The following is a 26,053-nucleotide window of genomic DNA, read 5'->3' on the forward strand; positions in this document are numbered from 1 at the left end:
AAGACTCCTGAGCAAATGTTTGGTTCCTGGCAGCATCCTCTTGCTGGAAAAGGCTACCAGAATGAGATTGGCAAGTCAGGAAAAAAATCAACTCATTTGGAATGTAATGGTGGAAGAAAGGTCTGCTGATACAAAGATAAATGAATGGGTCCTTGACCAAATCAAGCCTGAAGCCAAGATGAATAAATGGAGGCTGCCATATTTTGGACATATGATTAACTGGAAAAGATAATTCTAAGCAAAATGAAAGGAGGTAGGAAAAGCGGGAGATGGCACTACAGGTGGGTAGATTCACTCTCAAGTCCAGCAGGATACCAAAGTTCAGAAATTCAGGTTCAGTAGTAAAAACTCAGAAACTTACCCGACAGAGGAGATTCCATGATCACAAAAGTGGTTTTCCCAGGGTGAGGCTCATCCATTGCACTCTGGGTGTGCTGACCCCTGCGATTAATTAATTAATTAATTATGGAGCCCTGGTGGCGCAGTGGTTAAATGCCTGTACTGCAGCCATTCACTCAAAACCACAAGGTTGCGAGTTCAAGACCAGCAAAGGGCCCAAGCTCGACTCAGGCTTGCATCCTTCCGAGATCACTAAAATGAGTACCCAGACTGTTGGGGGCAAATTAGCTTACTTGCTGTTCACCGCTATGATCTTTGGAATAGCGGTATAAAAATAAAACAAATTATTATTATTATTAATTTCCCCAAACAAGGGAAACTCAACTGCATAATTTCATTAACTTATATTAACTATAGATTCAGTCTGGGGACTTTCATTGTCAGAACTGACCAGCAAATGCTACATCCATATGCTTAAACTGCGCATAATTCAAACTTCAGAAACAATTCTTATTCCATAAAATTAATAAGACACATCTGTCTTTCTAGTCTCACACCACCCCGACCCCTTTTCCTTGTTGCTGCAGAGCCACAATCACTCTCTTAAATGACCTTGGACAGGCTCATCTCCTTTTCCTGCTTATCTCAGCACCTGGACTGAACTCACAGTTGTAACATACAGTTCTAAAACATGATAGCACTACTCCATGTCCTTTTACTACATTATGGCAGGATGAAAGCCATGCATTCTGACATTATTATTATTATTATATTATTATTTTATTATTATTATTTTATTATCCTTTATTTTATGAAGCGCTGTAAATTTACACAGCGCTGCCTACACAATCTTTTTAATTAGACAGTTCCCTGCCCTCGGGCTTACAATCTAAAAAGACATGACACAAAAGGAGAAGGGAGTGGTTGGAAGGGAAAGGGGGATGAGGAAGCCTGACCGGTTTTGACTGGGGACCTTAGACAGCCTTTCATTCATAGAATCGCCATAAGTCAAAGTCAACTTGGTGTGTGAAGGAAAGAAGAGGAAGAGGAAGAAAATGAAGAGGAGTATGCAGTAGTAGAAGGAGTAGAAATATCAAGCCATTTCCACCCACACATTTGACCTGTTGCTTTGGTAGTTTGAGCCCTCCCAAAATATTATACCATTCTGCCATTGGAAAACCATTGGGTAAATGCCATTGCCTCAACTCACAATCTTAAAGTGGTCTGTGCACAGTTTGTATTCACCAGAGTGTGGTAGGGATGGAAATCTGCATCATATCACATTCCAATATATTGGCTGTGTTACTTTGCCCTCAAAGCTATTCTAATAAATTTTTAAAACATAAATTGTTTGTTTTGCTCGAATGGACCACAGCCTCTACTTAATCTGAGTATTAATACTAATCTTGTAGCACAGCAGGCTTCTAGACATCATTCCCACTGCATATTCCCTTATCACAACAACATGGGAGATATATATATATATTGAAATGTTAGATTTTGGGCCTTTAGAAAATGAATAAGCAAAATGTAAAGACGGTGGCTTCAGGATGCTCCTTGCTAAAGGGAAGATATTTATTTCAGTGCACTTTCAAGGTTTTTTTATACATAAACCCAAAATCTGTGCATAAATTTGCTGGCCAAATATATATTAACACTCATGAGAACTAGTGAAACAACCTTCTGAAGTGATCCGATTTTTACTTTCCTTCAGATGCATCAGTTTTCCAAGTTGTCATGAAGGAAGCATCAGTCTTCTGCTGTAGATTGATTCTACACAAAATATTTTTGGTCCTGTAGGTTTCCCCCCTAAAAACAAGAATGAAATATTACTGTTGGACTGAGGAGGAAAAAAGGATCCCATGTTATACTGTAAATGTTAATTGGTCTTAGCACAGTCTGGAATTAAAGTGATGCCCTCCAGATGTCCTGATTTGGACTTATTCTATGATCAACTTTGTCCAGAAGAGTTGACCATAGAGTTGCACTGGAGGACCTCAGGATTCCTCAGGAAAAAAGTTCTCTCAGGTCTGTTCTCTCAGAATAGTGTTTTTATCTGTGGTTTCCCACATTTCACAGGGTCCTTCACCCCTAACCCCGGCAAATGTGGAGGAACCAACTGTACTAGGATTCATTTTGGGGACCCACTGCAGAAAATGCATGCACTCTTCCCAAAGCTATGCCTCTTCCCTGCCCTGTGCATGGTTCTTTATTAAAAAGAGATAGATCTCTGTGCCCCAAAGAGCTTACAATATCAAATCCAGAGGAAGGAAATGGAAATGAAGCCAAGCTAAACCAGTGAGAGTATTGCACTTACCTGTATTTAGGTATGTAGGGATTAATGAGTTCTGCTAAACTCTGTTTTGGGAAGAGACTGTAACGGACTTAGTAGAAGTGGAATATTAAAGGTTTTTGGGTGCTAGGGGTAATGTAGGGTTGCCATGCTGGGGACATCCAAACCGGGACAAAGTTAGGACAAGGTTTAAAAATGTAGGACCTTTTTTTTTAAATTTCCAAGCCAGGAAATTTTTTAAAACGGTCCTACATTTTTAAAACCTTGTCCCCCCTCCTTCCTGCTTGGGACGAAGCCTCGGCCTGCTCCCAGGCCGGGAAGGAGGGCGAGGCCGCCTGTCATTGCAGCGATCGCCGCGGTGGCAGACGGCCTCCCCCTCCTTCCCGGCTTGGGAGGAAGCCTCGGCCTGCCCCAGGCCGGGAAGGAGGGCGGGCCCCCTGTCATCGCAGCGATCGCCGCGGGTGGCAACGGCCTCCCCCTCCTTCCCGGCTTGGGAGGAAGCCTCGGCCTGCTCCCAGGCCGGGAAGAGGGCGGGGCCGCCTGTCATCGCGGCGATGCCGCGGGTGGGAAGCGGCCTCCCCCTCCTTCCCGGCTTGGGAGGAAGCCTCGGCTGGCTCCCAGGCGAAAGGAGGCGGAGGCCGCCCCTCATCGCGGTGATCGCTGCGGTGGGAAGTGGCCTCTTCCTCCTCTCGGTCTGGGAGGAAGCCTTGGCCGGCTCCCAGGCCGGGAGGGCAGAGGCCGCCCTCCTTGCGGCGATCGCCGCGGTGGAGCGGCTCCTCCTCCTCTCGGTCTGGGAGGAGCCTGCCGGCTCCCAGGCTGGGAAGGAGGCGGAGGCCACCCCCCTCATCGCGGCGATCGCCGCGGTGGGAGCGGCCTCCTCCTCCTCCTCCCTGGCCTTGCTGGGGCCCCGGGAGGGAGCACTCTCCGGGGGGCTGAGGTGGCCGCATGGGCGGGCCGTCCTGGTTTGGGTGCCAAACCGGCCCCGGACCGGATGGCCACCCCCCAAACGGGATGTCCCGCCCCCGCGGGCTCTGGCCCCCCTCGGTCCGGGGGCTGGGGCCGCCCGGGCTCTGAGGCCTTGAGTACTAAATTGACAAGAGCACTAAATCCATTACAAAACTACAAATTCCAGGATTCCATAGTAGTAGCCATGGCAATTAAAGTGATATCCAAGTACAGACTATATGAACAATTTGAAATAAAGTGTACAATTTGGAAGCAGCCTAAAAGTTATATGCAGACATTTTCCAGTCACTGTCTACTCACTGTCTGATAGCTTCAGTTTACACAAAGGTGAAATAAGCTTTATGCCAAGGCAATACAAGACTTTATCACTTTTTTATTATAACTGTTTTATATTCACCTACAGTCATGTCATATGTTTTCTCTCTTTCCTCAACTGCAATAAACTGTGGAATGCCTAGAAAATCTTTCTTTTATTGGATTATCCTGGAAAAGAGTATGATTATACAGCAACACATCATGCTGCAATATTTTATTGTAGACCCTTCTATATTATAACATGACATTTTAAAGAAAAATGTCTTTCCCCCTTCTCTTTACTTTTGTTTGCTTTTCTAGTTCCTTTTTGCAAGGCTCATCCATGTGCACTAGTGCCCTCTGCTGGACCAAAGTACTGAAATACTACTAGCAGAGAAATAGAGAAATGTAGAACTATAATGTCAGTTTTGTGAGATATTTAGCCTTCCCTGTCAGAGGTCTCAGGTGCCCCCAACAAACTACAAATCCCATAATTCCATGGCATTGAACCATGGGTGTTAAAGTGCTGTCAAACTGCTTTCTTTCTGCAGTGTGGCAGCAGCCTCAGTTTCCTGATTGCACTTTGGAAAATTGAGTAACATATTGTTCTAAATAATGTTCTTTTCCTTGGGTTTATGATAAGTGGAAAATTACTTGCTTCTCTTCAGAGCTAGGTCCACAGACTCTGAATGCCCTACAAATGCAAGAAGACGCTTTAGAGGGCATATTTGTGTGAGAGCTTGTTTAAGCTGGCAAAAAATGCCAATTCAGTCAGCTACATTTTATTTATTTATATATTTATTTCAAGGATTTATATCCTGCCTTTCTCCCACAATGGAATTCAAGGCAGGTGATGCATTGACAAGTGCTACTTTGAGTTGCTTCTTTCCATTTACACATCCACACTTTTTAAAAAGGATAATTGCATGGTCTAATCCTCCTTATTAATTGTTGTGATGAATGAGATCCCACACACACTCTCAAGAAGAGTCTTCTGGAACGTTTAAGTGAACAGGGAATCCTGACCATCTCTTTCTCCCAGCCCTTTTCCTCTTTCCACTGTGCCCCACAGCAGGCAGTTTTGCAAAACAGTAGGAAGAGATAGTGACAGTCTTTTCCTCCATCCTCTTTGCCTCTCTGCTCCACTACTGGTGCAATTTACAATGTGTAGGAGAGAGGTAAAGGAGATGAAAGGGAGAAGACTGGCAGACAGTAACAGTTTCTTTAAAAAAAAAACCACCCTGCTGGTAGGAACAAAACGGCTTGGGAATGGAAGGGAGAAAGCCCAAAACGTGCTAGAATTACCAATGTGTCACCTGAAAGGAACTGACAAAACCATCTCTGAGTATTCCTTGCCAAAGAAAACCATATGAAATTCATGAGGCTGCCACAAGTCAACTTGAATGCACACACAGACACACATACTTGATCTTGGAAATGAAAGCAGTAATTACAGGAGTAAAAACCATGATCTCCCATATATTTCAACGGTCTGGATGAACAGCGATCTTGTGCGTACTTAGTTTGGAGGCAGTTCCACCAGAACATAGTGAGACTTCCTTTTAAGGAAACCTGCCTATATCATTCTGCTCTAAGATTTATACAGCAGCACCAAAAGAACATTAAGAATCCATTTTTCGTTAGCTAGTGCTAGCAGAATTATTAAAATGTTCCAAGCTGATTGCTGCTGATGCATGTTTTAAAATCTCCATGCAAAATTAGTAAAGTTGCTGTTCCTAACAAGGCAGAGACTCTATTCTTCATATAGTTCATTTAGCAAGCACAAAAATGAAGTTGGCTTAATTTAAAATAAATCCATCATTTTATCCTCTTGTAAGTAGGAAACACTACTTAGTCCCATACTGAATATGTTTAGCCCTTAATTATCTGCACACAAAAATTAGAACCATTGATTTGGCATCTAGAAAAAGTCCTGTCTTTTCATCTCCACTACTTAGTAGTAATCAAGAGCCCAGAGCCAAAGAAAGACCAATTATTTGTAATGATTTGCAATGGCTTGTTTATTTTATGTAAAGTGGGGTGAACAACAGCAAATGGCAACCTGATATGCTGAAAAGTTTGCTGGAAGATCAGGATAAGCAAAAGCTGAGAGCCATAGATGAATTGCCCAGAAATCGAGGCTATGCCACCATGCTCTCTTTAGCATACTGTCCTCTAAAGCGGGAATGTGAGTAGCTTCTGCCAGTGTAAACAATAAGGTATCAAGTACCTCCTTGTGCAAAACATTTTCCCCAGCTGTACAACAGTACTGTGGTGCACCCTCATATAAATGGCCAGGGAGCAGAACTGTGCAGCAGTGCCACCAGATGCCATTGTATGTCCAATAAAATGGGAGCATTCTCCCTCTTCTGGATCTCCAGTGGGAGTGAAGGTCTACCCTTTGACATCCAGCAGCCATTGCATAGGACGCTATCACACAGGGGAAATTGGAAGATCAATGCAGTGTGATCCCGGATGCAATCATGCAGATTCATGTTATTGTGTGAAAGGTTATCACAAGTAATCGAAGTCAATGCTAGGTCAATTCGAACCCAATCCAGGGTCAACTGAGAGATGTGTAAATTTGGGGAAATACAGGATTTACAAATCCTGTTCCATTCCAAAGTTGTGTTCAATTCAAATCTGGCAGGTATGGAACGCATGTATCGGTCGCCCTTGGATTGCCTTCGAATCAGAATATCCCAAGCTCCTTTGCTGGCTGCAATTTTTCCCTCCTTCCTAGAGTTCAAATTCCCTCCAAAGGCTGGATATGCTAGTTTTGCACAAGTTACAAGTTCTCCTAGCATTTATACTGCATCCTCATATTAGATAGCATCCAAACATTTTATCACCTACCGTGGAACTGTCAAGCAGCAGATATCTCCCAATATCTCCCAGCTGGAACCTGTCCAGAGATGGGCAATCATGATGGTCAAAGGTCTGGAAACCAAGCCTTAAGAGATCTTGTAGCACCTTTGAGACTAACTGAAAGAAGGAAGTAAGTAGCATGAATGGTGCCACAGCAGCAAGATGGGGGCCATACTTGGCCCTCTCAGTAGCCCCCCTGGCCTTTGGAGTCCTGTGTGCCCATGGTTGTGTGGGACCTAGAAGGAAGCTGCCCGCCCCCTAGTCCTATGAGTCCTCTGACCACCACCCCCATGATGTCACCCAGTGTGGTTTACATCACTGCACCCCGCTAGAGATGCCACTGAGTTAAACTAAATGGCCCTTGTGGTCCTTTTCAGCTCTACGATTCTGGGATTCTCATGCTAAATAGTCCACAGCCTTGTGTTAGCACTGCCCCTCTTATGATAATACTGTGGTGAAGTGATGTCCAGAGCATTGAAGATATGGAGTTGCATCAATTTTACTATTGTCGCAACACAAAGAGCAAACATTCAATGTGACTTTTGAGTGAATATGTGACAGATGTAATGTTGTTTCTTCTGGGCTGTTTGCTTCCTGTTGCATGGAAGTGCCAGTGCTAGGAAGGCTGGGATAGAAATGCTTCAATGTATTTTAATTATATTTTCCTATTCATCTCACTGTGCCCTTATCTCCAGCTCTGCTCTCTCTCTGGCCTAAAGGCTTCTGCATACCAAGACCAGGCAGGCTTGGTTATATTTAAGATGCCCTATGAATTAAACCATTTTTATACAGTACTTTAAAAGACATTATCTCATAGAGCACACAACAAACAGAAAATAAGATTTGCATTTTATTAGGCACTATGGTGGTACTCATTCATGTTTAACTCCTAGCTAGGTGAAATCACTTAGGTACTCATGGTTGTACGTAACTGCATATTCCTCCCCACTCCCTGCCACCTCTGTGTAGCTTCCAGGCTGGCAATTGATTGAAGTTACACAGGATTCAAGGTAACAAATTTTCTTGGGCATTGCTTCCTGAGGCATATGAAAAGCTGGTATATCACTTGTTCTTTCTACAGCGAGATAATATTATTTTTCTATGGCCGCATTTTTAACATATGACGTAGAGCATTTCGTTGGTTACTTTCAGGCTCTTGTGGACGGGGGCTCCATTCCATAAAGGGTTGCTTAGAAGTTCCCACAGAGGGGCAAAATGAGGACAGTGACCCTCCAAATCAGAATTCTGGCCTCCTCCCATTAATTTTTCTTTTTCTCTCCAAACTGTTAGTGTCGCAGGCAAGGAGAAATTGAAAATTATTCACACCTAGAACTCTTATACTCGCTCTGTTTTATCTCTCAGGAGCCCCAACCAGCCTAACCTGCCCTTCACTGGGGGGCTGTTGTGAAGACAAAATGGGAGAGAATCCGCTGTGTCCTCCCAAACCCTTTGAAGGAGGAGTGGGGTTAAAATGTAACAAGCTTTTTTAAATTGAATATTTATTTGTTTTATAACAATATAAACTAACAATACAAAAATAACAAAAGACCTTGAAGAGTCATATTAAAATTGTTCAGAATAACAGTCTGAGTAGAGGTAGTATCAGTAACCAAGGTTCTGGAATCGTCACTCAATCTTTACTGGTTGGTGGGTTCAGAGTTGTTAAAATGTAATAGTTAACCGACAGAGGAGACTCATGGAAAAGATGGTTTTACTTCGTTCGTTCTAAAACCAAAGCAAGTAGTATTTGTAACTGGAGAAGAGGAAGCATTCTTATTGGCATAGATAAATGCTCAGCGAGGTCCATGAAAGGATGAAGTTCAAAGCAATGATTGTAGCAGCAGCTGATAATGAGGTTAACAAAACACCTGTATCTCTGTCTCTCGCTTTGATCACCTTCTTAATCAACTTGCACAATGTCAATTGTTTACTGGCTCCGTTGCTTTGTTGTCCTCCAAGGTGTGGAAAAAGCTGGCAGTAAAGAAATCAGTCCCACATTTTGGCAGATGGATGAAAGGCTCCCCAAATCAAATGGTAATTGAGTTTTCGAGTGCCATCAGTTATCTGTCATCTGTGCCATCTGTTTGCCTGGCAGATTCCAGAACTGGTTCTGGCCACATTGTCCTAACACCAAAATTCATGTATTACTTTACAAGAACCTAACACTGTTGTGCAATAATTTCTAGCTACATTTTTGCAGCCTGTGTGATTCGGTATTTCATTCTTTTGTTGAATAACAGTTATAGAAACATAAAGCTGAAAGGGGCGCCAAAGGATATTAAGTCAAGCTAGACCATCCCTGGCAGATAGTTGTCCAGCATTTTTCTGAAGATGTCCAGAGAAAAAGACCCCTCTGCCTCTCTAGGTAATTGTTTCCATTGCTGTCAAGACAACCCTTTTAATGTTCATTTGAAACTTTCTGTTGTTGTTAATTGCCCTTGAGTCAACACCAATTCATAGCAACCTGTGGATGAGACATCTCCAAGATCCCCTATGTTTGCTTAGTTCCTGCAAATTCATTCCCATGGGTCCATCCATCTGATGTGCAATCTTCCTCTCTTTCTATTATCCTCTATCTCGGCATCCTTCTGAGACTGCTAAAATGAGTACACAGCTTGATGGAGGCACTTGGCTTACAGTTGTAAACCTCTTTGAGACTGCTTAGTGTGGTATGAAGCAGTATATAAATGAAACTGCTATTGCTATTGCTATTATTGTCTTTTCTAGTAATCCATGTCTTCTCATTAAGTTGCCAATGTACAACAGCTTCAGTTTGATATTTGGAAGGAGGTCATATCGAGCATGGAGCAAGCTTGTTTTCTGCTGCTCCAGAGAATAGGACACGGATCAATGGATGCACACTACACGAGTACATACAAATGTTAAGGAGTACTACAGGAAAACATTAGAAAGATCTTCCTGACCATAAGCTATTTGACAGTGGAGCATGCTGTAGGGTAATTTAAGATTCCCAAGGCTATTGGTAAGAAAACAAAAATATATAAATATTAAAAATGTTAAAGCCAAGCCTGCTAGGGTCTAGCTTTAAATTAGCCTTTGTCTAACCGTGCTCCCCTAGGAATTGAGACTGTCTTAAAAAAAAAAAAAAACACATAGCTTGTAGTTTAAAACGAAAGTTTACGAATGGGTTTAATCTATATTTACATAAAAGCTATATCCTAATCTAGCTAGTGAATAGTTCAGGTAAAAAGAAATCTTTATCTCACCATCTTTCCAAAGTAAGTTGAGAGAGGAGGAAGACCTACAGTTCATGAGAAAATCTTGAGAGAGAATGTTTGTTAGTCCTAAAGGGGGAATGATCTAAATTACAGGGTTAGTTTGAATGAGAGAGAGAGAGGAGTTTGCATGCAGGAAATCCCTGTCTATCTAAGGAGCGGGAAAGAGAATGCAAAAATCTTCCAAACCACACTCCCTCAGAGTGTGGTAGAGTCTCCTTCTTTGTAGGTTTTTTAAACAGAGGCTGGATGACCATCTGTCGGGGAAGCTTTGACTGTGTATTCTCTTTGACGGGAGGTGAACTTGATAGCCCTTGTGGTCTCTTCCAACTCTATGATTCTATGATTCTATAATCTTGGCTGCCAAGGAGATTTCAGACTTGATCTGTTCAAGGATCCATTTTTTCTTTGTCTTTTTGCCTGTAACTTAAAACCATTAGACCAGATCTCTGTGGCAGCAAAGAAACCTGCATCCTCATCTCTGTGACAGGACTTGAGATCCTTAAAGAGTGCAGCCATGTCACCCTTCAATCTTCTAGACACCAGGCTGATCATGCCCAGTTCTATCAACCTTTCCTCAAAACTTTTGTTCTCCATAACAATTATCATCCTGGTTGCCCTTCTCTGAACCTGATCCAACTTTTCTATTGTTGTTGTGTCTTCAAGTAGTTTCCAACTTATGGTAACCCTAAGGCAAACCTATCACCGGGGGGGGGGGGGGGTTCCTGACAAGATTTGTTCCGAGGGTGGTTTGCCTTTGTCTCCCTCTGAGGCTGAGAGAGTGTGACTTGCCTAACTTCACCCAGCAGGTTTCCGTGGCTGAGTGGGGATTCAAATCCTGGTCTCCAGAGTCGTAAACCAGCACTCAAATCGCCATACTATATTGGGTTAACGTTTTTATATCCTTCTTAAAATGAGAAACCCAGATCTGAATGCAGTGCTCCAGATGCAGCCTGAGCGGTGCAGGACATAGGTGCAATTATTACTTCCCTTGACTTGGAAACTATGGTTCTATTAAAACAGGCTAAATATTTTAATGCTGAAGTATTATTTGGCTTGTGTGAAGTTGAAGGCCTTTATGGCCGGCAACTATAGTTTTTTGTGAGTTTTTCGGGATATGTGGCCATGTTCTAGAAGAGTTTATTCCTGAGGTTTTGCCAGCATCTGTGGCTGGCATCTTCAGAAAATACTGGCAAGGAAGAGAGTGGGTATATATATATATTGTGTGACCCTGGGAATGGGAATCATTCTTCCTTGCCCTGCTTAGTTCTTCGATGGGAGACTGCCAATAAATACCAAGTGCTGTAAGCTATATCCAGTGGAAAGAACTGGCAAAACCACCTCAATACATAGTTCTTGCTTAAGAAAATCATACGATATTCATGGGGTTGCCATAAGTCGACAGATGACCTAAAGGCATTCAACAACAATAATGCAACAGTATGATTTTTAAAATACCTATAACCAATTGATAGAATAGTAAACATGAATGTTACCTGGTCTGTGAATAAAGAGACAAGGCATATGGTTGTTGTTTTTTAAATAGCAAAGAATTAAACTTAATTTCAGGGCTGCAATATTTATCCATTATTTATGATGCATTGTACCACTTTGCCCTTCAAGCGAATTCTCTGGGCAGTTTACCAAAAAGATTAAAGACAAATCAAAACAGACAAAAACTGAAACACTGAAAGAGCAATGTGAGCGGAGCATTTTTATATCTCAGCGGGGGCAGAAATATGCCATTGCTATGTTGCCAGACTGTCATCTCTGCTGAAAGTACGCTCAACCAACTTATGGCGACCCTAAGACACAGGGGTTTCTACGGCAAGTTTCTTCAGAGGGGTTTTGCCATTGCCACGCTCTGATGCTGAGAGAGTGTGACTTGCCCAAGGCGAATCAGTGGGATTTCATGGCTCAGCAAGTATTTGAACCCTTCTCTTCAGAGTCATAGTCCAACCACTGATCAGCATATTAATTCCTGATTCCCAACAACAAAGAGGGTTCATGCAGATCAGGGGTGGGCATAATGTGGTTCTTCAGTCATTGTTTGGACTGCAACACCTAGCTGCCCTATCTAGCATTGCCAATGGTATGCTGGGAACTGCAGTCTAAAAACTGAAGACTAAATAGAGTCAAAACATTCAGAGAGCAACATGAGCACAGTATTCCTATATCCACGTTTCACCAGCACCACAAATACGTCATTCCCCAAGAGGTGAATGCTGATGGAGATGTTTAGAAGATTGTCCAGAGCTGGATTTAACCATCCTTTTCACAATTGCTTTTACTTTGTTCTGTTCCATCTTGTTTGCTATATTGTGATGGCTATTTTAAAAATATTGCACACAGTCCCACTCCTTTTACAGGGTGCTAAGGAAATCTGACAGACAGATTCAGAAGCTTGACATCTATTCTTCACCAAAGAGCTGGAAAGAGAGAGAACCCATGCTAGACCATCAGGCACTTGATGAAAGGGCAAGAGAGAGTCTGTTTTCTTTTTGCATGCATTGTTACATAAACGCTGGAGTTTGCTCTCCATAAAGTGCAGGGGGGAAAATCTTCTGTGTTTCACATGAATGCTTTTAGCAGCTCACTGTGAAAATCTTGCTCCCTCCTCCCTTTTTCATTGCCATTAAACTGAGTGGTCTGATTTAAAGGTTAACTTGGTTTCTGATCAGGGGTAAAAGGTAGTTTGAATGGCCCCCAGGGCTAGGATAGCTGTTGTTGTGTGCCTTCAAGTCATTTGTGACTTATGGCAACCCTAAAGGTTTTCTGGGGCTGAGACTGTATGACTCGCCTAAAGTTATCCAGTGGGTTTCCATGGCCAAGCAAGGATTTGAACTCTGGGCCTTCCAGAATCCTAGTCTAGTGCTCAAGTCTCTTATCCAGCTTCTCAACATTCTTTTTGAATGGTGAGGCCTGACTAAAGCAGAATAGAGTGGCACTATGACTTCCCTTGATCTAGACACTGTGCTTCTGTTGATACAGCCTAGAATTGGCTTTTTTAGCTGCCGCATCACACTGTTAACTCATGTTCAACCTCTAGGACTCCTAGATCCCTTTCACATGTTGTCTTGTTAAGCCAGGTGTCCCTCCATCCTATATCTATACATTTCATTTTTTTCCTGCTCAAGTGCATCAGTACCTTACATTTCTCCCTGTTGAAATTCATTTTGTTAGAGTGTTTTTAGCTTTTCTTTGCTCACATCCTCCATCGGCCTGGAATGTCCTACATTTTGTCGGGCATTGTCCTCCTTTGTGGTCAGGACGTCTGGTCACCCTGGCTGTGTGTTATTGTGTGTAGTGTGTGTGTGTGTGTGTGAGAGAGAGAGAGAGAGAGAGGGAGGAAGGGAGGATCTCCACTGGGAAGTGTTGAAGCATCCTGACAAGAGGTGTGTGTTCAAAGCTCCTGCTTCCTACCCAAAAAAGAAAAAAGGAGGAAGAAAGGAAGGAAGGAAGGAAAAGAAAGAAAGACGAAAGAAAGGAAACAAAAGAAAAGAGGGAAGGAAGGAAAGAAAGAAAGAAAGAAAGAAAGAAAGAAAGAAAGAAAGAAAGTAAATGGAAGGAGGAAAGGAATCAAGAAAGAAGTAAGGGAAGTAAAGGAAAAGGAGGAAGGAAGGAAGTAAAGGAAAGGAAAGAAGGAAAAGGAAGAAAGAAAGTAAAGGAAGGAAAGACGGATGGAAAGGAGGGAAGGGAAGGGAAAGGAAAGAACGAAGGGAAAAAAGAAGGAAAAAGCGGGGGGGGGGGAGAGAGAGAGAAAGAAGAGGGAGGTCTCTGTTTCGTCTCCGCGGGCGCTGCGGAGTCTCCTTCTCGGTCCTCTTCGCCTCCCAGGCTGCATCCCCACTGCTGCAGTGATCCGCTTTGACACCGCTTTAACTGTCAGGGGGCTCAAGGCGATGGGGTTGTGGGGGGCGTAGTGACGGCTGCCGCGTGGATGGATGCGAGGAGGGGCTGCTGGAAAGGGACTGGGGGCTGGGTCTAAGAATGAGGCTCGGGTGGGGTCTGGTGGGGGATGATGGGTCCCCCAGTGCGGTGAACCTCGCCTTCTCCATCATCCTCGGGTGCTGCATCATCCTCGGCGGGAGGCTGGCTCCCTGGGAGGAGGAGGAGGATGCCTTCTTCTTCCCTGCTGCTGCAGCATCTTTCTCTCCAGCAGCATCCTCTTCGGTCCTCCGGGAAGAAGGAGAAGGAGAAGGAGAAGCGGGCGAAGGGAGCATCTCTGTCTCTGCGAAGCTGCTTCCTTGGGATCCAGCGCCTTTTCCTTCGTTCCTGGGGAGGGAGAAGCCTTTCAGCCCCTCCAAGGGCTTGGGTTCCAATCCTGACCTGAGAGTGGTGGCGAGTCCCAAGGAACAGGTAGGTTGGGTCTTGTGTGCTTTGGGGTCCTCCGGCAAGTGGGTTACTTCCAAGGAAGGCAGGGCTGCGTCCAGCTTGGAGAGATAACCTGTTTTGGCACCGCTTTAACTCTTTGCCTGGCTGTTTGCTATGGAATTCTGGGAGTTGGAGTTTATTGTGGGGCCCAGAGCGGAGCTCCACTCTGGACTCACAACAAACTCCAACTCCCCGAATTCCATAGCCTTGAGTCAGAAAAGAATTAAAGCGGTACCAAACCGGGTTGTCTCTCCAATGTGGGCGCAGCCCAAGTGTTTTCAGGTTGCTTTGCAGCTGCTCTGAACTCTGCAAGGCTTCCTTGGTGTTGTTGTTGTGTGCTTTCGAGTCGTTCCCGACCTAAGGGGACCCAATCCTGGGCTTTTCTTTGTCCAGAGGAGATTTGAGGCTGAGAGAGTGTGACTTGCCCAAAGCTCACCCAGTGGCTTTCCATGGCCGAGCTAGGATTCGAACCCAGCACTCAAACCATTTGAACCAGTGAAATTTTTCCTGCTCAACTCCAATTGTTATAGGTCTTGCCATTGCTCAGAGTGTTGGGCCAGGACTCTGGAGACCAGGGTTCGAATCCCGGTTTGGCCCAATAAAACCCACCTTGGGCAAGTCCACTGTCAGCCTTGGAGGATGGTTCAGGGCACGAACTGCACGAACCGTCTTTGTTGTCAGGGATCAAGATCAGTGGTTGGACTAGGTAGAGAGAGAAGGGTTTGAATCCCCACTCAGCCATGACATCCTGCTGGGTGATCTTGAGCAAGTCACACTCTCTCAGCCTCAGAGGGTGGCAATGGCAAACACCCTCTGAAGAAACGTGCCAAGAAAACTCAACGATGAGTTCCCCTTAAGCTCACCATCATAGAATCGGAGAGTTGTAAGAGACCCCAAGGGCCATCCAGTCCAAATCCTGCCATGCAGGAACTCACAATCAAAGCCCCTCTGATAGATGGCCATCCAGCCTCTGTTTAAAGACTTCCAAAGAAGGGGACTCCACCAGAAGGGGCTTGAAACTCTTCTCCCTCCAGAGGATTGCTGCCAGTTGGTTACCTGGGTTGCAGAGCTTGGTGGGATGGGCGGTTTAGTCTTGCTTTGTGGTCTATGTGGCTCTCTGTGTTTATATTTTGGGGGTGGGGGTGGGTCCTCTTCCAAGACTGCATGGTCCCATCTGACACTGTCATTGCCTTGCATGGTTGTCACCCCCCCCCCCCCACCTTTCTTATCCCACTTCAATCCAAGTCACTGTGATGGGGATGTGTGAAAATTTTTTGTCTCCCTTAGATTTCAGTGGAAGTGACTGAGGGTTACAGGTGTTTCTGACCACACTTTTCTAGGTGCTGATGTCTTCTCCATGAGCTGTCCGATGCATGGCTTGAAAAAGGATGCTGTTTTCATTCCACCCAAAAAAATAAAGGTACTACTCAGAGATTGTTACTACAGACGAGGCAATCGGTTCAGTCCCTTTGCAGCAGAATTTTTATTTTGGTTTTTTGTGGGTTTTTCAGGCTATGTGGCCATGTGCTAGAAGAGTTTATTCCTGATATTTTGCTGGCATCTGTGACTGGCATTTTCTCTGAAGATGTTAGCCACAGATGCTGGCGAAACACCAGAAATAAACTCTTCTAGCACATGGCCACATAGCCCCAAAAACCTACAAAATACTATGGATGCCGGTCATAAAGCCTTCAACTTCATTTTTTGTTTGTGTGTTGGCCAGAATGAAAGAGATACAGTAAGGTGAGTTGTGTTGTTGTTGTTGTTGTTGTTGTTTTAATATACCTGCATTCTTGCAAAGCAGTCAGAGGCGGTAGGGTCCAGTTTTTACTTTCTATCTAAAGCAGCTTGTTGGGGTTCAAGCCTATGCAAGGAGCCCTTTCTTGGAAGGGAGGCTTGCTTGTGCACTTTAAGTAGGAGGGTAGGAGATGTACTTCACATATGCTCAGAGGGACCATTCTGCACTGCTCATTGGAGTAGAATTCAGAGGGAATCTGTTAGTATGGAAAATCAGTATGCCAAGGGATCTTGTAGCACCCTTGAGACTAGGGTGAAAGGAAGAAGCTGGGAGCATGATATGTTAATAGGATTCGGAATGCTTTCTTTTCAGCACCCAAGGAATAGTTGGAAGAGAAATGAAGATGTTGCATCACTTCTTTAACCAGCTTCAAAACGGAGTTGAAAACCATCCTGTTCAGAGAAGCCTTCCCAGGCATTGCATAATTGTCACTTAATTTGATGTTCTTTTGGTGCCTGTTTATCAAACCATTTCCTGTATTGCTATGTACTGTATATGTATTATCCTACTTGAGAGTATGTATTTTCCCTGGAAAATGATTAACCATCCATTAAGAACCCAAGCCCTCCCTCCAGTCCATCTGCCTTGGTCCAGGCCTTGGAGGTAGAGAGGAACTGCTGGACCTCTTACCCTTTCCCTCCACCACTCCCTTCTCCTTCTGTGTCATGTCTTTTTAGATTGTAAGCCCGAGGGCAGGGAACCATCTAACTAAAAAGAATGTATGTACAGCACTGTGTAAATTTACAGCGCTTCATAAATAAAGGTTAATAATAATAATAATAATAATTACTACAGCTTAGTACTTCTCACCATGGCTGAGACATATAGGAGTTTATCACACTGGGGCTAATTTTGGCATTAAAGAGAGATTAAAGCGCATTTAAAACATACCGCAAATAAAGCAAAAATGGTGAGTAAATGTGCAAATGATTATCACACATAATTGTGTAAATAAAATGATGTCAGAAATGCATAGTTGCTGAAATCCCGAAAGTAAAACAATGCACGTTAATGCTTCTTTGTGACCACTTTAATGTTGGGTTTAGTGCAACAGTGTGTGAAATCATTTTGGGTAATTATGCAGTTTTCCCAGAATATTCACGGGATAAACGTCTGATCTCCTTTGTGTGATAAACTCCATAGATGAGAAACTGACTGGGAGAGCTTTTTGCCTGCTGAGCAAGATATACATGTCATCCGTAAGTATTATCCGAGGGTAGGACCAGATTGAAGGGTTTGAAATTACAGGAGAATAGATTCTGATTGAACCTTAGAAGGGACTTCTTGACAGTAAGAGTGATTTGGCAATTACTTAGAAAAGTGGATGTCTTAAAAAAAGAAGAAGAAGAAGCTGGATAGCTACCTGCTGGGGATGCTTCAAAATCAGTGGTTTCCAACTTTTGTGTTCCAGATGTTTTGGACGATAGATCCCAGAATACTTGACTGTTGGCCAAGCTGGCTGGGGCTTCTGGAAGCTGAAGTCCAAAATACTTGGAAGACCAAAGTTTGGAAATCACTGCTTTAGATGGAGATCCAGCAGGGGGCCCATGAGGCCCCTTCCAACTCTATGATTCTGTGCTTCTGAGCTTTCATATACATGAGTCTCTTCCATCAGATGCATATTTTGTAGACTTGGTTCCCTCCATGCATTTGAGGAAGTAGACCAAGTCTATAAAAGCTTATAGAATCAGAGAGTTGGAAGAGACCACAAGGTCACAATGAAAGCATCCTTGACAGATGGCCATCCAGCCTCTGTTTAAAGACCTCCAAAGAAGGACTCCACCACTCCAAGGGAGTGTGTTTCATTGTCCACTTATGCTACAATTTCTTTTACACAGTTAGTCTCAAAGGTGCTATATTCTGCATACATTCTTCACCATTGTATCTTTTAAACAGGCTTTCTGCTTTCCAGATGTGGAGGACTACAATGCTGGTTGTCCTTATCCAGCATGGTTGGTAGTCTCTGTGGACAGTGGGAGTTGCATTCACCCCCCCCCCCCAACACACACACACACAATTTATAGCCTTTTCGGTGTGTTGGACTGCTAGCTGGGCTGAAGGGAGCTATAGTTCAGCACACCTGGTGGGCAACAGCTTGGGAAAGAGATCCAACAGACAATGGTAAAGAGTCAAATGAAGGGTGGGCATTACTCAGCCAAACACCTTGCCAGGGCTTGCAAGAGATTTTTCTTCTGCTTATGCCATTGCAAATGCCACTCTTCTGCAATCTTGTTTTCATGAAGCTGTATGTTTATATGTTGGCTTGCGAATGCTACAAAGGTACTATGGGAAAGGAAGACAAGTAGGCATTTTCAGTGTGTAGGGAATCAATGTGGTGTAGAAGTCTGAGCATTGGAGTAGGGCTCTGGGAGACAAGGGTTCAAATTCCTGCCCAGCCATGGAAACCTTGCAGGAAGTCTGGGAGAATAGAGTTGGAATCACGCTTGGCCATGGGAACCCACTGAGAACAAAACTTGCCAAGAAAACCTTCTGGCAGGTTTGCCTTAGGGTCGTTCTAAGTTAGAAAAGACTTTAAGGTAAACAACAGCAACAAGAACGAGGCATTTTCAAATGACCCATTATTAACGGCTTTTCTTTTTCTGTTGGATTTACAGGTGGAGAAAACATTTTTAAAAATGGACTTAAGACTTGTTTGCAAATGCATCCTTAGTGTGCTTACGCTTGCCAGATTGGTGCTCTTCTAAACTGGGAGGATGCCAGAGCTCTGAAATAAGGCACATCTATCATCTTTTCCAGAACTATGATATTATCTTGGAGGTAAAAAAGGACAGGTGCTTAATTTAGAAGAAGCATCTCCATCTGGTGTCTCCACCAAGCAATGCTCCCCTGCTGATAGCCGCATGATGGATTGGTCCCCAAATTTCACTTGCTTCTCAGTCACCACTTTGGCAGAGTCCAACCAAACCGGCTCTGACTCCTCTGTGGACCTCCCAGCTGTTGGCCGATCCTTGTCGGTATTCAGAGTCCTCATCTTGACCCTTTTGGCCATGTTGGTAGTGGCCACCTTCCTTTGGAACTTGCTGGTGCTGGCAACCATCTTGCGGGTGCGCACTTTCCACCGTGTGCCCCACAACCTGGTGGCTTCTATGGCCATCTCCGATGTGATGGTAGCCGCACTGGTGATGCCTCTCAGCCTGGTACATGAGTTATCTGGGCGACGTTGGAGGCTGGGGAGGGTGCTGTGCCAAGCATGGATCTCCTGTGATGTGCTGTGTTGCACGGCTAGTATCTGGAATGTCACTGCCATTGCCTTGGATCGCTACTGGTCCATCACCCGGCACCTTGAATACACCCTACGGACCCGGAGACGTATCTCCAACATCATGATTGCTCTGACTTGGTTCCTCTCGGCCATCATCTCCTTGGCCCCTGTGCTCTTTGGCTGGGGAGAAACGTACTCAGAGGGCAACGAAGAATGCCAAGTCAGCCGGGAGCCTTTGTACACCATCTTCTCCACCTTTGGGGCATTTTATTTGCCTCTCTGCGTGGTGCTTTTTGTATACTGGAAAATCTACAAGGCAGCCAAGTTTCGCATTGGATCGCGCAAGAGCAATTCCATCACTCCAATCACACCTGAAGCACTAGAGGTGAGTTTTGTGCAGTGCTTGGAAAAGTTCCCCCTCTTTTGGCACTACAGTTCCCAGAAATCCTCAAGCCAGTATGGGATTCGTAGTCTAAAAAGGGATTTTTTAAAGATCTGGTTCTTTGTCAGGTATGGCTGCCTCTTCTCTGGGATAGTGCAGTATCTGTAAGAATGCCATGAGCTAGCTGAATTTCATCTTAGCATAATGGCGACAACTATGGTGTATATGTTTATATGTTTATAGAGCGTATTATTATTATATACATATTATAATAGCTATAATATATCTTATTACATTTCTTCCTGTTAAGAATACAAGGCAGGTAACAAAGACCACTAAAATGGAATAATAAAACCGTAAGAAATCATCACTATAATCAGTAAGCATCAAAACATTTTAATATTTGAACTTTTAAAACTAATACACTGTCCTAAAGTGCTTTAGAGAGCCAGCATGGCATAGTGGTTTGAGTGTTGGACTATGACTCGGGAGACCAGGGTTCAATTCTGAGCTTGGTCATGAAACCCACTGGGTGACCTTGGGCAAGTCACAGGCTCTCAGCCTTAGAGGCAAACCTCCCCTGAACAAATCTTGCCAAAAAAAGCCTTAGGTCACCATAAGTAGAAAATGACCTGAAGGCACACAACACACACACAATGTGCTTTAGACGGTGTTTTACCACAGTTTGCTTACCTTAATCCCAAACTGTTGTGTTGTGTCAGTTGAAAGCCCTTCAACTCAAATTATAACTCAGCAGAGTATAGTGGTTTGGGTGTTGGGACTAGGACTCGGGAGACCAGGATTCGAATCCTTGGCCATGGAAACCCAGTGGATGACCTTGGGCAAGCCACACGCTCTCAGCCTCAGAAGAAGGCCATGGTAACCTCTGAACAAATTGTGCCAGGAAAAACTCATAATAGGGTCACCTTAGGCTTGCCATTGAAGGCACACAACAATAACAACAATGGCTCGCCAGGCAAAATGCAAAATATTTCACTCTCCTTGATTTTCCACAGCAGAAATTCAAACAGGTGCTTAACAGTATTGTTGGAATCAGTGGGTGGCGTAGGTGGAGAATTCATTTCTTAAATTTGGGTGGACAAATGGCACTTGCAACAAAATTTGAAAATAGGTGCTCTATTCCAGAAGGAATAGAGACAGCTAAGCCCTTTTCCAGGATACTCCATCCTGTCTGGACTGTCTCCGCAGGTTTTTCTATCATCCTGCCCAAAAGTCAGGATCCTGGGATTTGTAGTTTGTTCTGCCACCATAGCTCTCTGACAGAGAAGGCCAAAAATCTCAAAAAACTACAAATCTCAGAATTTCACAGCATCGCGCCATGGCAGTTAAAGCAATGTCAAACTGAATTATTTCTGTAGTGCAGATGCAGCTGTTGATATATTTAACAGGCAGCTCTTTGTGTTAAGTTTGCAGCATACATCTGCTTCCTTTGACTAGAATCAAAAGTATTGTTATTTACAGTACTTACTCATTTATTTTATTTATAATTTATAATTTGAAATTCTACTTCTAAATAAAGCATTGCTATCCCAAACTGTCCCTTGCTTCTATTTATATGGCAACCACTTAACTAATTTTTTAAAAGTCAGTCAGGTGGACTAGAAACATATGCATAATTTTTAAAAAAATAATAATAATAATTTCCAGCAGTGGACAGCCTTAAAAGATCAAGATTGGAGGTCTTGTCTTATTAAAGTTAGGCTGTGAGCAAAGGAGTTGACATTCAACAGGTGAAGGCTTTTCAAAGATGTTGTGATAGGAAGTTTTTCAGGAAACTAGCTGCCTTTTGCTGGGTCAGACCCATGGTTCACGCAGCTCATTCCATTGTCAAAACTGACTGCATCTTCTTAGCCTGCATGACTGCTGTTGCCACACTTTTGCCCCATAAATAGGGGGCAATTATCAATGTGGCAACTAAGATGGAGATAGAACAAATGGAACTGCTGTTTTGGGGGACCTGAATATCTGCAGCCAGAAGTGAGGTGAGGTGGTTGCCTCACTGTTAATGGCAGGGCTGGCCTAGGGAACTGTAATTGTAATAACAATAGTAGTAATAGTAGTAGTAGTTGCTGTTGTTATTATTATTATTATTTCTTATCCGCCTCTCCCCTAGAGAACTGTAATTGTAATAATAGTAGTAGTGGTAGTAGTTGCTGTTGTTGTTGTTGTTGTTGTTGTTGTTGTTATTTCTTATCTGCCTCTCTCCATGAATCGAAATGGGGAACAACAACAACAATTAACAAACAACATCATTTAAAATACATATCAATTTAAAAGGACTAATAAGATATACACATATTAAAACAGGATCTGAAGCTTCATTTATAGACTCATAGCATCATAGAGTTGAAAGAGACCACAAGAGTCATCCAGTCCAACCCCCTGCCATGCAGAAGCTCACAAAGCACTCCCAATGTTCTGATGTGGCACAGATGATGGAGCCCTGGTTGCATCTATGCTGTAGAATTAATGCAGTTTGATTCTGCTTTAATTGCCATGGCTCAGTGCTATGGAATTATGTGGTTTGTACTTTTGTGAGATATTTACCCTTCTTTGTCAGAGAGCTGTGGTGCCAGAACAAACTACAAATCCCAGGATTGGATAGGATGGAGTCATGGCAGTTAAAGTAGTGTCAAACTGCAGTAATTCTGCAGTGTGGCAGCAGCCCCTGTGTACTCAACAGTTTTAACCGATGATAAAACTGTGTGGTTCCATTCATTGTGTTTGCCTGTAGAGTCACTTGCTTCCATGCATTGTGTTAATGTGTTTCCTCCCCTCCCTTCTTCCAAATGACACAGTCATAAATGGGCTATGCTTTATGTTTGCAGTAGTGATGTGGTGTGGGAGTTCATCTGGATTTTCTGCCTCAGACAGACACCTCGTCTTGTTGTCTTGTGGGATCTCTTGCTAGTTTACTGTATATAGTATATAGTTCTAGAAATTTTAGTCAAAAAATTGACCCCCCCCAAAAACTGAGTTGACTTATCCATTGGTCATTGTAAGAATTGTACTTTAACTCTTAAATATTAAAAAGGAGCCATCCCTTGGTGAAAGACAAGAGTGTAATCTGTCCTGGAAGTACTCTGTTCTCTTATCTATCCAGACTTTAGTATGAGTACAAACATTCTGCTGGAATTTTGTACTTTTTTGCATGGTTTCCCTCTGCTTCATCCTTTAAATCCTTTATTACATGCCCCTCAGTTTTACCCTTGATATGGCCATGAGTCATATCAAAATCCACAATTTTTGCTACAAAGCAAACCCTCAGTTTGTATATGAGGTTGACTTATAATTGAGTACATGCAGTAAATGTGTCATCTTGGATATACTTGTGCTGCTTGGTTTAAGGGAATAAGGTGATGGTCATAAGGCTATATGAGCAATTGTACAAATACACAAGGTAGGGAGGGTCATGGCTTTCCATGTCAGAGGGGCAGTCAATTGACTCCAGGTTTTCATCTGAGCTTGAAAGGAGTTATCCATGCTGCTGAACCCTGGCTGCCAAAATAGATCCAGTGCCTTGGATTGGATAGCTCTTTTAAAGGCTAAAAACCAGAGTGGGTTGATCACCCCACTGACATGGAAACTGCCAGCTATCAGTAAATATGAAGGATGGAAGAAAAAAGAAGAGGAGGGTAGAATCTTGCCTTTTCCAGTAGACTCAAGCAAAAGCAAACTGCTGCAGCCTCTTCTAGCTTTTGCTGTTCTGTGATTTTTCTTGGTAATGACCTTTGCCATCTTGATCACACTCTGATTTCTCTTAGCCACATATGTCCCACTTTTCATCTGAGAAATGTTGAATATAGAAATGATGTAGAATATGCAATGGGCCCTTGGTGTTCTCTGCGGGGTTAGTTCCAATATGCCCCATGGATATCAAAATTCATGGATGGTTAATTCCTATTAAATACAGTGCCATAATAAAATTGTAATTTTTATAGAAATCAAAGTAGCTTTTGAAATTTATATATTTTTAAGATATTTTCAAAATGTGAATGGTTGAATCCGTGGATAAAGAGTCTGTGGATATGGAGCACCAACTGTACTGGCTGTTACATTTTTTGGACTGCAGTTCACAGGATCTTTCTGGGGGATTCTTTTATGTTCTCTAAAAGAGAAATTCCCCTTTTGGGGTCAGTACCCCGAAAGCCACATCTTAGCCCCATAAGGCTGACAAGGACATTTTTGGCTAGTCATCTTCTATCATTTAGCACGCTCTTCTTCTTCACTGGCTACATTCCAACATGAGTTATTCAATGGTTTGTCTCCAGGCAGCCTCCTAGGCAGGTAAAGTATGTCTAGTATCTGGCTGCTGGCCAGTTAAAAACCTCCCCCTTCCATGATAATTTAAGTCAGTATCCTCCAATACTTCTTGGCTATATAAAAGAGAAATATCTCTCTACTCTTCATACAACAGAACAGAACTTCCAATTATAACATTGTTAGCCAGAAAGCTGTTAAAAGCCATATCCCCTGCCTTAACTCTTCCAGACCTGTACATTATCTCATAGCCAACAGTTACTTTTTTTGCAGCTTGGTAATATGCAAAGCTTGGAAACTTGTCCAGCCCAAGGCAGCAGATCTGCCCAGTCTTTGCCATCATGCTTTAATCTTGCAACTTCAGCCCAGACACAGCCTTGAGTGCACTGTCCTGCAGCTCCTGTTTTACATTTACTGTAATTAACTTTTTCTTTCCTGTGCTAAGTCTGGTAGAGCATGAAGGTACTGACATTTTTCTTGCCTAAAGGATTTATCACAATAAAACCTTCCAAAAACAAAAATAAACCTTTTTTTAAAGCAACTAGTAGGCTTTCACAGAAGCCAAAGAATTCAAGGAAACCAAAGTGTGTGGAAAAGGAGAAGCAGCTAGTGAGGTTCCAGTTCTAGCAGTTCTACCTTAGAGGTGATACGACAACATAAGCCCAGATGTAAATGAGAGCACTGAAAACTAAACAGAAGGTATCAGTGGAGAGCTGGAATGGGGCTTTTCAATTCCCCATCCACAGAGGTAATCCCTAGAAAGTAAACTGAACAGCTGCATAGAGTACTTTTGTCACAGCCTTTATTTAATTTAATCAACCAAATTCATATAATTTATATACCACCTTCCTCCCAGTATGGGACCCAAAGCACCTTACATAGGTGTTCCTTTCTGTAGTAGAAAAGTTTTTTTAAAAAAAAGAAATAGACAAACAATCCAAGTAAAATATTAAACAATTAATATGCAAAGGGATCTTGTAGCATATTTGAGACCAATTGTGCAAAAGAAGTTGTAGCATAAGATTTCATAGACTTAGACCTCCTGCTGTTCACTTGCCCATGCAAGCTAAGGTGCCATTTTGGGACTGACTGACTGGAACCAGGTGTTAGAGCACATGGCAGTAGAGGAGAAGTGGAAGCAGAAAAGGAGCTTTCCTTTTTGAGATGCTGCTTAAGCTTTAGGAGCTTTGCTTGGACTTGACCAGCGGGTTGGAGCTGCACTGCTACATCTGCTTGAGGTAGCAGAAGAAACAATGCTTATGTGTGGGTAGGTAGGGGACAACTTGAAGCTGTGTGGGGAAGGCACATCTCTGTGGAAGGAGTGTCCAAGATCAGTTCTTCAAAAGAATCCTTTGCCTCTCTTGCCTTTCTTGGATTGAGGGTCCTACACTGGGGAGAAAAGTGGGAAGCTGGCTGCATCCCTCTCTGCCCTGGTAAAGAAAGATTGAGAGTCCTTCCTTGTCAGGGAGAAGCTTTTCTTTTTGCCCCAGGCTGGTTGACACAGATGAGAGACTTCTTAATTGCTGCTCAGTCAGCAGCTTGGCTGCAGCTCCAAAGATGACTGGATGCAAAGGAACAGTGATCGAAATTGGTTGTTTTTAATTTGCAGTAGAACTGTAGACCTAATATCAAGACATTGGCTGGGGGGGGGCACTAGGTTGGCCATGTAAACCCACTGGGTGACTTTGGACAAGTTACAGTCTCAGCCTCAGGGAATAGCAGTGCCAAAACCCCTCTGAAGAAACTTGCCAAGAAAACTCCATGATAGGTTTGCCTTGGGGTCAGTATAAGTCAGAAATGACTTGAAGGCACATATAAAATAATAAAAAGAAGAAGAGAGTGAGTTGCCGCTCTTGAAAGCTTTCAAAAAAGGTAATGCACCTTTTCAATAGATTGCAGGCATCCATGCATCATTTAACATTTCTTTTCCCCCCCAAAACCAAACCAAAACCATTAATGACCACTTTCAGTTTTGTTCTTTGAGACATTTTTTTTGGCAGTC

General features: G+C 43.3%; 1 protein-coding gene, 1 long non-coding RNA gene and 1 pseudogene across 3 annotated transcripts in view; all 3 read left to right on the plus strand.

Annotated features, from left to right (window-relative positions):
• Positions 1-353: 353 nt before the first annotated feature.
• LOC121935816 lies at positions 354-505 on the plus strand (annotated as a pseudogene).
• Positions 506-13,995: 13,490 nt separating this feature from the next.
• On the plus strand, positions 13,996-18,845 carry LOC121932686. Of its 2 annotated transcripts, none has more exons than XR_006104401.1 (3): positions 13,996-14,352; positions 15,708-15,787; positions 18,781-18,845. It is a non-coding gene; the product is annotated as an uncharacterized LOC121932686 (long non-coding RNA). The 2 variants fall into 2 exon arrangements; XR_006104402.1 differs by lacking the exon at positions 18,781-18,845 and adding an exon at positions 16,478-16,571.
• The window catches only part of HTR5A (5-hydroxytryptamine receptor 5A), a 9,992-nt gene continuing 2,784 nt past the window's right edge, over positions 18,846-26,053 (plus strand). The window contains exon 1 of the mRNA XM_042471576.1: positions 18,846-19,773. Within this exon, the coding sequence (XP_042327510.1) occupies positions 19,027-19,773 (747 nt within the window). The 5' untranslated portion in view covers positions 18,846-19,026. The remainder of the gene's footprint in view (positions 19,774-26,053) is intronic.

Source organism: Sceloporus undulatus, chromosome 6, assembly GCF_019175285.1.
Source record: "Sceloporus undulatus isolate JIND9_A2432 ecotype Alabama chromosome 6, SceUnd_v1.1, whole genome shotgun sequence".
NCBI lineage: Eukaryota > Metazoa > Chordata > Lepidosauria > Squamata > Phrynosomatidae > Sceloporus > Sceloporus undulatus.